General features: G+C 37.3%; 1 protein-coding gene across 1 annotated transcript in view; it reads right to left on the minus strand.

Moving 5' to 3' along the window:
• The window catches only part of hfm1 (helicase for meiosis 1), a 51,053-nt gene that overhangs the window by 36,188 nt on the left and 776 nt on the right, over positions 1 to 14,089 (minus strand). Inside the window, 4 exon segments of the mRNA XM_036565372.1 lie at positions 3,019 to 3,278; positions 4,406 to 4,652; positions 8,563 to 8,675; positions 11,252 to 11,368. Of these exon segments, the coding sequence (XP_036421265.1) occupies positions 3,019 to 3,278; positions 4,406 to 4,652; positions 8,563 to 8,675; positions 11,252 to 11,322 (691 nt within the window). The 5' untranslated portion in view covers positions 11,323 to 11,368.

The following is a 14,089-nucleotide window of genomic DNA, read 5'->3' on the forward strand; positions in this document are numbered from 1 at the left end:
GAAAAAAGACAAAACTGGAGATACCAGGTTTTCTTCCGACAGCAGCGATAATCAAAAATGCACTCACTTTGCTCTGTTTTAAGCGTGAGCTCATAGTCGCTTTTCTCGCAGGATACTTTTCCGCAAACGTAGAATATCGTTAGTTTCTATTGAACTTATCTAAAGTAAAGTATAGTAATGTTAAAAACGTATTTCCTGTACAATTTGCTGTTTTGTTATTGTCAGCACTGGTGACGTTCATGGGGCGTCGGACCCTGAATTTTTCTGTAAAGCTGCTTTGCAACAAAGCCTGTTGCAAAAAGCGCTATATAAATTAACCTTGACTTGACAAGTTTCTTGTAAAACATCTCTCAACGTTCGTTTTTTATGAGGCTGCAGTCAGCTTCCTACTCACCAGCTTCTTGTTTGAATTTTCCTGTTCCACCTTAAATGGTGCCTGAGGGGGCGGCTGCACCATTTAGGGCAAAACGGGAAAATTCAAACAAGAAGCTGGTGAACGAGGAACTGAGTGTTTCTCGTTGCAGGTTATACGCATCAGGAAACCAACCTGCAGGTATAAAGGCTGGTGAATTAGCAGTTCTACATTAACTCCAGAGTTTAAGACCATTTATTGTTAAACTGTGTTGAACCATCAGCAGAGCTTTATTTTACTGTAAAGGAGGATTATTTTATTTTTTACCTACAAATCTGATTCTGCTCTGGAGCTGCAACAGGGCAGTAAAAGAGCCGCATGTTGCTGACACCTGGTCTAATCAAGTGGGTTGTCAGATATGGAAAACAGCGGCGGTGGGTCTATGCCAGGACTGAAAGTGTCACTGTGAAACAGCTACAAGGTATGTTATGACCCCCGCTCGTAGTAGCCTTTCTTGCGCTTGTCTGCGGCCGTTTTATGCGTTCCGTCTGTTTTTCTACTCTGGCAGGTACATGATTAGCACTTGGGGGCGCCCTCCTGTATATAAAAGGTCAGCAAGCTACCATTTTAGGAGACATTGAGAGCTGTCTCCCCCTTCTGACGTGACCTGAACAAACTCCTGTCCAGACCAGCCTGGCACTCTTCACTCCACTCTGCTTTGCTTGTAAATTTTGTTAGATGTTAGATTCTGTGAATCTGTCTGTGAACACTTGGGAAGTAAGGGACGAGCGCCTTCTGTTTTCATTATCCCTTTTCTCCTGGTTTTAAACAGGGAGTTAGGGCAGCTTGTTGTATTTTTGTTTCTTTTGTTTTCAGGTTAGTTCATTTTGTGATCGTTAGTTGTTTTATTTGGTATTTTGGTATAATATAAACATAAGTCATTTTCTGGTTAAATAATATCTGGTGTTTGTTCAGGCAGCAGGTCAAGGGAGAGAGCCCACTCTCATTTTCTGTTGTGGCCTGACCCGAGCTAACAAGGTAAAATATATAATAATATGTGTGTCACAAGCTTCAAGTGAATCATACACTATGTCCCAATTCAGGGGCTGCATCCTTCGAAGGACGCGGTCTACGAAGGCGTGTCCTTCAAAGGCTGCGAAGACCTACAAAGGCTGAACTGAAATGAGACGTTCTACTCTATGGCGGATTTCCTGTTTGTATCATAGCACCGCTGTTCTCGCCCTCACCGGTGCATCGTGAAACGCCACTCTTGTCAAGTTTTTTAAAGTTCTTTAAAACTTTGATTTTACTGTTTAATTTTTTTCATTTATTAGAGCTGCAGATGCTTCTCTCTGTCTGCTCCTTGCTCCCTAAAACAAAACGAAACGTTAGCCTAAGTTTTGCTTCAGACCACATTGGCTTTTTTTAACATCTGTATTGTGTGCCATGCCAATCAGTTTAAACCCAATACATTTATTTAAAAGTGTCTTCTCAGCTGCTGTTTGCTCCTCTGCTGACATCACCATGTTCATGAATCTTCGCCGGCACGCGATGAACCTCGGGATATGTTGGATGTCAAAGGATCCACCCGTTGGATCCTTTGTTGCCATGGAGAAGCAGGATACATTTCTCGGCTGAATATGAAGGAGGCTTCAAAATGGGACAGCCTAGTTGCACCGCTGTGACGCAATCGGCCTTCAAATGCAGCCTCTGAATTGGAGCTTCAAATGTCTGTGTTAAATCTAGCAAGTCCAAAAAATGTTCACGCAAATCGCCATTAGCTTAGCGCTAACAAACGACCAGAATCCCTTGGGGACCGTAGCAGAACCTAGTGTTATTGTAGAGGTGGGTTTTTGACATTTATGGCCTGAATTAAAGGCCTAGGTAAGCAATTACATCCATACATATTACATATTGCACTGGCACTTGTTTATACACCCATACATATGCAACTATTAACATATGTTATCGTTCACAGTGTTTAGTCACTCGGTTAATTCATTGGACGTGACATGTACCATTGCATTGTCACCTGCATAATATTTCTGCGATTTTACTTATTTAATTTTGTACTGCAAATTATTTTTTATGGTTGTTTTAGTATGTTTTATTACATATTTTTACTTCTTGTATGTATGCATGTATAATAGCGTACGACAATACTTTTGCTCTTATTTTGCTCTATACTGTACTTTGTGCTGCTGTAATAGGTTTCTTGTGTAATAGGTTAGACTTTCCCTCTGGAATGAATAATGTTAACTATCTATCTATCTATCTATCTATATATCTATATATTGGGGTCAGCTTAAATAACTGTCATCAAGCGACTGCAGAGTAACAGTGATAGCCCTATTGGCCAGCTTTAATTTAATCAAAATAATTTACTTATTCGATTCTACTTTATTCGATTATACAATATAATTCAGCAAAAAACACCCACAGCAACACATCTAGACCTGTGACTGGTCAGGATGTTCGCAGAGCACAGTTTTTTATTTTTTTTATAATAATAATAAAAAAAACATGAACTGATTGTGAACATTTGCGCATTGCAGCCTTCTGTGATATCAGCATCGCAAAAGCCAATTTACCGATAATGATTAGCAAGTCTTGCATTGTGTAGCTCTACTAAACAGTGCTGAACGTGCAGTGTCGTTTTGTACTACCTTGAATATGAATGGGCCTGGGCGTCAGAGGGATAATGTGGGCTTTTTTCGCAGCAGCGTCATGCTTTTGTTGTAGAGAATTGCAATCCTCAATCTGGCCTGGCTTCACGAAGGGGCTACAGGTAGCAACAGGGTGCACCGTAGGAGGATGGTCGGTTGCCATAGCGACCTGACTGAGGCTGTGGTCGCTTGTAGGGGATCTCGCTGAACCTGAGGCACTGAAGCTCTCCAAGGCCTTTCTCGTAGGGGCTTGGAACAGCCTAGAGGGTGATGATTGGAAAAATGAAAGTAGCAGAATAATTACATTAGCAGTTGATGATTTATTGCTCCATCATATCCAATAAGAACACACATGCCACTTCTTATGTCATACAAAGTTAAATATAGCGTAATATGTCAAATATAAAGAGTATATGCTGTGTTTTAAAATGGACAGTTCCAGTTCTAAAACCTGATTGGATGAGCCACATTCGAAGGCATTATAAAATACTTCTTATAACTATATATGATTGCATACATTGACTGAACTCTGTACTAATGCACCAAGTTATTAGAGACCAATGTGCTTTCCATGGAATGATCTTTGACCATTATGTTGCTTGGCAACAGAGCCTGCATTGCTTGGTGGATAATTCTTAATAATAATTTATTAAAGCATTATGCTACCCAAGGCTTTACAGTGATTTTACCATAGTAAATGGGCATCTTCAGTGGCTGACGTACAAGCAAAGTCATTCAGAGTGGTTTGGTGTGAAATGGTTAATTGTAGAGACACAGATTACAGTGGTGGTGATAGGAACCAGGTGTCACCATGACTACAACACAAATAAACCATTTTATTTACTATCCAAAACCATCAGTGAACCTACACGAGTCTTCTGAGTGTTTACATGGAATGTTGATGATGGTGGAATAGCAGTAAATCTGGGAGAAAAAGCATTATTTTGTATCTTATAATACATGTATTTCTCCACCATGAACATATTTTAATAAGACAGCTTTGGCCAAAAGCTTCTCCAAACTATCGTGAAACAATGTCTCAGTCATCAGGCAGTGAATTCATAACCAATTCATGTAATAACTTTCCTTGAGGGGATTTTAGGGGCCTTACACTCTTCAGACATCTGGTTCCCATCACCACCACTGTTTCTCTAGAACGAACAAACAACAAACCACTCTGATTGACTTTGTTTACAGCTTAACCACTTAATTATGCAGTAAAAAACTGTGGAATTCCCCTTTAACTATAGTAAACTGCAATGCACAGCTTACTGCTTTAATGTATTTACAATTCAACTATTATATTTATTGTGTAAATATATCCAACAGATTTAAGATCCATTAGGTACTCAATAGAAAAATCATCACACTAAAATATTAGGCATACCGTGTCCTGAACCGAGAACTTGTGGAAGATCTGGTTTCCACAACATCACTGAACTCCTGCAGTGAACCAGGGCAAGCTCGATCAATACTTTCAACAGCGTGTTTCCTGTCTAAAGATGTTTCAGCTGTTCGCACACCGAACATCTTCTGGTCGTCTGCCTCATCTGTCTGTCTTTGGACCTGCTTCACAGCACTGACAACGGGTCTTCGGAAAGGTGGCAAAAACCACTTTACCTTCTGAGAGTAACCTTTGTGGATAGGAGAGATGTCTTTTTAACACAATCATTAAGACATTTCCCATTGTTTAGAAGTTTTAAGCTACCCTGTGTACAGCTGTATGCAGAAGTTTGAATAAATGGCATATTTTGTTGATTTTCTAATTGATTTTTTTTTCCATATTTTAGTGCACAATTTTTATGTTCTGAGTTTAACATGTTGGGAAAAAAGAAAACATCAAATATTAAATGTGCAATAACTTTTACACAGGCCACATTTTGCACTTTTGCCATTACGTTATTACTTAATTCAGTAAATAATCAGTAAAAGTGCATTAAAACATGCACAAGACTGTTTTCTACAGAGGACTTATTTCCACTTAGAAAATCAACAAAACATTTGATTTGACTGGGCGTTTAGTGGATTTAGAGACCTCTCTGGTGGAAACGTGTAATTGCATGCAAAGTGTGGCAGAACATTCTGCAATGTGCTTCAGACCCCCGTCCCCAAGAGGATGAACCTGATGACTGTGAGTGCAATGAAAGAGTTCTTAAAGAGAACTCGGTCAAAACTTGGTGAAGGATGTGAGTGAATTATTTACTGTCATCAGATCTTCATTAGTGTAATGTTGATTTTGAGGGCATTTGAGGCCTAAACATCAAGCTGGACCTTTTTTTTGAGCCTGACCATGTAAAGACATACGACATGGTGTGAAAAAGTCTTAACCCGATAAATAAAATATGATGTAAGACTTTACAGGGTGCAGCGCATGCACCCATACTTCTTTCAGTTTTAACAAAAAATCATACATAGTGCAGCTACTCACTGATTACAGAGACAGACAGATAAATAAACAGACAGTTAGATATAGAGATAGAGAAATAGACAGACAGGTGATAGATAAATAGACAGACAGACAGACAGACAGATAGATAGATAGATAGATAGATAGATAGATAGATAGATAGATAGACAAATAAACAGACAGATGGACAGAAAGACAGATAGATAAACAGACAGACAGATAGATAAATAGACAGATAGATAGACAGAAAAATAAACAGTTAGATAGATAGGTAGATAGATAGATAGATAGATAGATAGATAGATAGACAGATAGATAGATATAGAAATAGACAGACAGATGATAGATAAATAGACAGATGGACAGATAGATAGATAGATAGATAGACAGACAGACAGACAGACAGACAAATAAACAGACAGATGGACAGAAAGACAGACAGATAAACAGACAGACAGATAGATAAATATTCAGATAGACAGACAGACAGACAGACAGATAGACAGAAAAATAAACAGACAAACAGGTAGATAAACAGACAGAGACAGACAGACAGACAGACAGATAGATAGATAGATAGATAGATAGATAGATAGATAGGCAGACAGATAGATAGATAGATAGATAGATAGATAGACAAATAAACAAACAGAGACAGACAGATAGATAGATAGATAGATAGATAGATAGATAGATAGATAGACAGACTGACAGATACTATTATATTTATATAAGCATATAAGACGGATTTATTGTATTTACATGAGAGCAGGTATGAGGTAATTCACAGTGAGTATAAACATAACTAGGAGTAACTTCTGTATCTACAGTGTAAAGTGCGCAGTGAGAGTCAGTACAGTAGCAGGTTATGATATATTGCACAGTGTGTATTAACAAGAGAGGTGATGTAGTGATATGACTCATCAATATAGTGATGTGACTCAGCATGATCAGCAATTACACGGTTAAACTTGATTTCTTGATTTAAAAAAATTCAAATTCAGCTTCTCTATACATCGGCAGTGGTGTATGATCATAATGCATATTTTAAATGATCCTACTGTTCTTTCTTACAGAGCATGATGGACATAAACATTTACACGCATTTTCCTTACATTTATTTACAAGTCTTTTTAAAGCCTTTTAAAATCTATGAAAAACTATGCATGGTTTGTTATTGTGCAGTTCAGCTCATCTGTGCTGTTTGGCTTTATACTTTACTTTTTTATTGCTTGGCTTTGGATTCATCAGGAAAATAAGTGGTAAATTACTCAATTATTAATGTAATCAACAGTGACAGCCCTAATTACAATAATCACAAAGGAACACCCACTGACTGGCTGGCTCATCATATTTATAGCAAGTTTCACTTTCTGATGCAAAGTGTCTCGCCGAGAGTCGAGCCGGAGCTCAAACGACACACGCACTCATGCACACAGCGTGGGTGTTATTTGCTCTGCAGCTTCACTGTTTAAACTAGTCTGTAAAACCTTAAACAGGCCGTTAAAAGGTGTATGAAACACCTGACCCTGTTACCTGCATAGGTTCTTCTGCACTCTTAAAAAAAGATGCTTCTTCAAGGGTTCTTCAGTAAAGACAATGGTTCTATGGTTCTCAAAGAACCATCTGTATGATTAAACAGCTCTTTGCATTGTGAAATGGTCCTTCAGATTGATGGAGAATAAGTTGTATATGTATGGTTCTATATAGCATCAAGAAGGGTTCTTCTACTGTTACAAGTTTGACAACATAACAGTACGTTCTTATATAAGATGGTTCTTCCCTAAAGAAAATGGTTCTATATTTGAGCACTCAAAGAACCCTGTTTGTATTACAGGGTTCTTTGCATCAAGAGAGGGTTCTTTGGACTGATGAAGAATGTGCTGTAAATGGACCTATATAGAACTTTATTTGAAAAAGGTTCTATACAGCACTAAAAAGAGTTGTTCTACAGTTACGATGTCAAGCTTGTAACAATACAAGAACCTTTTTGGTGTTATATAGAATCCTTGTCAAAAAGGTTCTATATGGAACATACACAACACATTCTCCATCAATATGGAGAATCATTTCACCATGTAAAGAACCCTTTAATCACGCAAAGAGATCTTTAAGTGTTCATGGTTCCATACAGAACCATTTTCTTTAACGAAGAACCCTTGAGGGGTTCTTTTTTTCCTATTTGGTGCTATATAGAAACATTTTCAGAAAGGTTCTATATAGAACACATATAACACATGCTCCATCAATATGAAGAAACATTTTACCATGCAGAGAACACTTCAGTCATGGAAATTGTTGTTTAAGTGTTCATGGTTCTATATAGAACCATTTTCTTTACAAAAGAACCCTTGAAGACCCATCCATTTTAAGTAACAGAATCCTATTTGGTGCTATATAGAACCATTTTCAAAAAGGTTCTATATCAGGGATGCACAACTCCGGTCCTGGAAGGCCGGTGTCCAGCACAGTTCACACACAACTCAAACACACCCATTTAACCTGGCAATTAACAGATAAGTGTAATCAGGTGTGTTGGAACAGGTAAATCACCAAACTGTGCTGGACACCGGCCCTTCAGGACCAGAGTTGTGCACCACTGTTCTACATAGAACCATATACAACACATCTCCATCAATCTGAAGAACCTTTTCACCATGCAAAGAACCATTTAAACATGCAAATGGTTCTTTGAGTGTTCATGGTTCTATACAGAACCACTGTCTTTACTAAAGAACCATCTTTTTTAAATAGTGTAAAACAAAAAGTTATGCAGATGGGAAGAAATAGAAATATGTCCAAAAGCTTTAATAAACATAAAAAAAATCCAAAAACTTCCAAAAGCTTTAAAAATATAAAAGTGTAAATGAAAAATGATTTCAGATTTCATATCTCTGCAAAACAACTATTATTAAGGAGAGGTTTTAACTGTTTATTGGTTTATTCCCCAGTGTTAGTACGACTGACAGCTGCACTAACTGGTAGCATCCCTGTAAACAGAGATACTTGGTGTAAAGCCCTAAAAACCTGCAGCCATAGTTCTGATTACTAACAAAGACAGTATCCTTGTTTGAGATCTTATCTACACAGTTCTATAGTGAAATAATACTGAGCATGTGTAGCTATTTGTGACTCACCAGCTAAAGACAGGCATTCAGCTTCCTTCTGGATGTCTTGGGTTGCTGGTATTTCAGAAACTGATGGTGCAGCATCAAGTTTCCAGACATTCTGTTCCTGACATAATGGGTTCCTACATAGATAAGTAGGTAAATAGGTAATAAGACACATATATAGATAAATATGGTTCAAAGTCAGAACTGAAAGCACATTTTGGACTTTAGACTAAAATATTTTTTTTGAGTGACCCTATACCTTAACCTCTAAATGGCCAGGGTCCAAAGTTTTATTACACACTTCCATAATCTAAGAACAGCTCAGCCGGTTTGCACTGAAGTCCCTGTAGTTACTGAATAATAAGCCTTAGTATATAAGCCCAGGATTTTAGGAGGTTAATAATGTTTATTTTATTAAAACAAATGATTGAACATTCCACTTTGTCACTACCGAAACAATCATCACACTAACCAAACTTTAGCAAATGTTTCGACGATTACTGTTTTGGTAATTCTGAGTATAACTCACTTTTTTAATGTACCCCATGATAAAGCAACAAAAAATGTAAGGTTTATTCCCACAAGTTAAAAAAGGGGTTACTGTTTGGAACAGACACCTCAGATGAAGGAACAATGTTGGTGTACGTACAAATGAATAAACAGGCAGCTACAGACAGGTGGTCTAGCTCACCAGCTTTTGGTTATACTAGGTTAGCTATAGCTCACGAAGCTTCTCTGACTCTGAAACTGTTCTATGTGGGCAGGGCAAGAGACACAATTATTGCTAAATTAAGAAATGCATTGTCTCTAAAGAATGCAGAAAAGCTAGTTCGTGCATTGATTTCATCAAGGTTGGATCACTGTAATGCCCTGCTGTCTGGTTGTTCCAGCAAAAGCCTAAACAAGCTTCAGCTAGTCCAGAACGCTGCAGCCAGTCTCACTAGAACCAGAAAGTTTGACCATATCAGTCCAGTTTTTCAACACTGCACTGGTTGCTGGTTAAATTTCGCATTGATAACAAAATTCTCTTACTGACCTATAAAGCTCTAAATGGCCCCTCAGTACCTGAATGAACTTCTGTCTTGCTATGAACCATCACGCCTACTTAGATTACAAGGTGCTGCTCACTATTAGTACCTAGAACTAATAAAGCTACATCAGGGGGGAGAGCCTTCTCATACAAAGCCCCCCAGCCTTGGAATAATCTTCCAGTCAGTGTTCGGGACTCAGACACAGCCTCAGTCTTTAAGTCTAGGCTAAAAACTGACAAGTTTAGTCTTTGGCTTTGGTAAGTTTTCCCTGTTAGATAAAAGGTGCAGATCTGGGGGTTCGTGGTCATAGAGTATCATGGTAAACTGGGAGTGTTGGTGCTGTCGTCCTGCTGCTCTAACTCATTCACTCAGGTTTGTTGACGGTGGAGCGGAGGGGCGCCGACATCTCAGGGAGCCTCATGTCTCTGTTACCTTTCTTGTTTCTCCCTTTTAGTAAAGGGCTGTAATAACTAGACCTGCTGGAGTCTCTGCTGCTCTGTTAATACCGTAATCTGTGATCAGTCACCCTTTACAGAACTAACTCTCTGTGTTTACTTTTCTTTGCCGAGTTGAACAGCTGCCCATCCTGTGCGTCTGATACTGTTGCTTCTTCTGCCTTAATTGGGTGCCACTGCTCGCCAAGCCTTCTGGACTGGTTTGACCACCATTGCGCTTCATGCTGTACAACGCTGTGCAAACCTCACCCTCATGAACTGTTTTTTCCCGTATCTGTATTCTAATATTTTATTCTAACGCTGTTTGCTATCAGGTGTTGACCAGAGGAGGATGGGTTCCCCTTCTGAGTCTTGGTTCCTCTCAAGGTTTCTTCTTCTTGCTCTTCGGGAGTTTTTCCTTGCCACTGTCGCCATTGGCGACGCTCATAGGGGCTCGGACCCAGATTTTTCTGTAAAGCTGCTTTGTGACACCTGTTGTAAAAAAGCGCTATATAAATAAACTTTGACTTGACTTGACTTGACTTGATGCAGCCTTGTGATTGGTCAGGGGAATACTTGTATATACTTGGGAATACGGAGGGGTTACCCAAGATTAGGACCACACAGTTTATACTGAGAGCAGAGAAATATGGTGAAATATATTGGTCATTCATTTGTCAATTGGGACATTATTCAAAGGGTTTACTTAGTATATGTTTACTGTTTGCTTGCAAGAACAAGATTAACGTAAATTAGAAAGAAAATACAGATTTGGGTTCTCTGGGTCTTTAAAAACTGTCTCAAATACTCAAGCAACCCCGTCTGGCACCTACGCCACAGCCAAAGTTACTTAGAACACTTTATATCACTGTTCTGACGTTTGATGCTTTGTTATGATGTGAAATCGTTTGTTGTAGAGAAACCTGCTGATTCTTCTTTACTGTGGCGGAGTCTAGTTGCACCACAATCTGCCACACCTGGTCCAGCTAATTAACTACTACTCCTTGATTGGCAGGATCAGGTGCATTAGTGTTGGATAAGGAACAGGCAGAATTGGTTGGAACTAAACTCTGCAGGAAAGTAGATCACCAAGAGGAGGGTTGGTGACCACTGATAACATTTAAGAACCTGGGCGAAAAAGTAAATTGTGATTATGGATTTTCACTTAACGTGGGCAATTCATTCAACAGCCAGACACCCATTTTAGAGCTATTAGCTGTCTTTTTGAACCATAGTACAAAAACTTACACTTTATGAACCAATGGTCTGTCAAAAAACAGGTTGTCCAGGGAGAAGGTGAATTCTTCAGACGCTGTCATCCTCAGGGCTCAACTGAGCATGTTCTGGTGACAATTTCTGTAAGATCTGCGTAAGATAAAAAGAAAAGGGCAGAACTTTCATCTAAAATATCAAATTTATTACATTCTTTTCATTACAATAACTTACAAATGACAGGTAAGTTAGAACATATGACAAATAATTACAATGGACTACAATAAGCAGAAAACTGTGGTATCTAAAAGATTTTAGACTTAATTTGAAAGGTAAATTAACAAATTCATAGTCAGATAGCTTAGCTCAGAAGAGAGATAGGCTAGCTATTACACCAAAGAGTTCAGGGACAAGGTTCTTGTCCTCTGAAGCAAATATTTTATAGCATGTATGTTCAGGAATAACCTACATATAACAAAATGAAAATAAAAAATGTAATGTTAGCTATTCAGTCAGGTTTTATTGATTTACACAAAGCTTAGTTAGCTAGCTAGCTAACGTTAGCCTAACTTGCTCACATCTGAACCAAGACTGAGGTGAAATAAACTAATTTTATCCACCTGCGTTAAAATTCGTCCTTTTCATAAAACAGAGAATAGTATTGTTTTTATGCAAGGAAATACTGTTTTGTTATATAATGTAATATTTTATAGGAGGTTTACATGACAGTTAACGTTAGCTAGCCTAGCTAGCCAAGCTTTTGTTAAAACGGTCTGAATGTAAGTTGCTAAATAACGTTACGTTTTAAGATGACACAATAAATCTCAACTAACATAAAATACTTCAACATTGTTTAAACTCTTTATCTTTTAACTTTTATTTCAAGAATGCGGCAATAAGAATAAATAAAATAACCAAAACTGATACGTCGTAGTTAAGTTAGCTAACTTAGCTAGCTAGCTAGCGTTAGCCTCACTTGCTCACATCTGAACTATGGCGAGACTGAGGTGAAATAAACTATTTTTATCCACCTATGCGTTAAAATCGGTCATTCTTTTTGTAAGACAGAGAATAGTATTGTTATTATGCAAAGGAATACTGTTTCGTTAATGTAATATTTTATAGGAGGTTTACATGATAGTTAACGTTAGCTAGCCTAGCTTTTGTCAGATCAGTCTGAATGTAAATTGCTAAATAATGTTACGTTTTAAGACGACACAATAAATCTCAACTAACTTAAAAGACTTCAACATTGTTTAAACTCGTTATCTGTTAACTCATATTTAAGAATGCGGCAATAAGAATAAATAAAATAACCAAAACTGATAAGTCATAGCCAAGTTAGCTGACTAGCTAGCGTTAGCCTAACTGGCTCACATCTTAACTAACTATGGTAAGACTGAGGTGAAATAAGCTATTTTTATCCAGAATAGTATTGTTATTATGCAAAGGAATCCAGTTTTGTTACGTAATGTAATATTTTATAGGAGGTTTACATGATAGTTAACGTTAGCTAGCCTAGCTAGCCAAGTTAGAACGATCTGAATGTAAGTTGCTAAATAATGTTACGTTTTAAGACAACACAAGAAATCTCAGCTAACTTAGCTAAAAGACTTCAACGTTGTTTAAACTCGTTATCTGTTAACTCATATTTAAAAATGCGGCAATAAGAATAAATAAAATAACCGAACTTTATAAGTCGTAGCTAAGTTAGCTAACTTAGCTAGCTAGCTAACGTTAGCCTAACTTGCTCAAATCTTAACTATGGTAAGACTGAGGTGAAATAAACTATTTTTATCCAGAATAGTATTGTTATTATGCAAAGGAATACTGTTTTGTTACATAATGTAATATTTTATAGGAGGTCTACATGATAGTTAACGTTAGCTAGCCTAGCTAGCCAAGTTAGAACGATCTGAATGTAAGTTGCTAAATAATGTTACGTTTTAAGACAACACAAAAAAATCTCAGCTAACTTAACTAGGTTAAAAGACTTCAACGTTGTTTAAACTTGTTATCTGTTAACTCATATTTAAAAATGCGGCAATAAGAATAAATAAAATAACCGAAATTTATAAGTCGTAGCTAAGTTAGCTAACTTAGCTAGCTAGCTAACGTTAACCTAACTTGCTCAAATCTTAACTATGGTAAGACTGAGGTGAAATAAACTATTTTTATCCAGAATAGTATTGTTATTATGCAAAGGAATACTGTTTTGTTACATAATGTAATATTTTATAGGAGGTTTACATGATAGTTAATGTTAGCTAGCCTAGCTAGCCAAGTTTTTGTTAGAACGATCTGAATGTAAGTTGCTAAATAACGCTACGTTTTAATACGACACAATAAATCTCAACTAACTTAAATAAAAGACCTCAACGTTGTTTAAACTCGTTATCTTTTAACTTATATTTTAAGAATGCGACAGTAAGAATAAATAAAATAACCGAAACTGATGAATCGTAGCTAGCTAAGTTAGCTAATTTAGCTAGTTAACGTTAGCCTCACTTGCTCATATCTAGGTTATATATCTATAAGACTGTGGTGAAATAAGCTATTTTTATCCACCTATGCATTAAAATTGGTCATTCTTTTTTGAAAGACAGAGAATGGTACTGTTATTATGCAAAGAAGTACTGTTTTGTTACATAATGTAATATGTTATAGGAGGTTTACATGATAGTTAACGTTAGCTAGCCAAGCTTTGGTTAGAACAGTCTGAATGTAAGTTGCTAAATAACGTTACGTTTTAAGACGACACAAGAAATCTCAACTAACTAATACTCCAACGTTGTTCAAACTCGTTATCTGTTAACTTATATTTTAAGAATGCGGCAATAAAAATAAATAAAATAACCGAAACTGTTACGTCGT

Source organism: Colossoma macropomum, unplaced genomic scaffold (assembly GCF_904425465.1).
Source record: "Colossoma macropomum unplaced genomic scaffold, Colossoma_macropomum, whole genome shotgun sequence".
NCBI classification, from domain to species: Eukaryota; Metazoa; Chordata; class Actinopteri; order Characiformes; family Serrasalmidae; genus Colossoma; species Colossoma macropomum.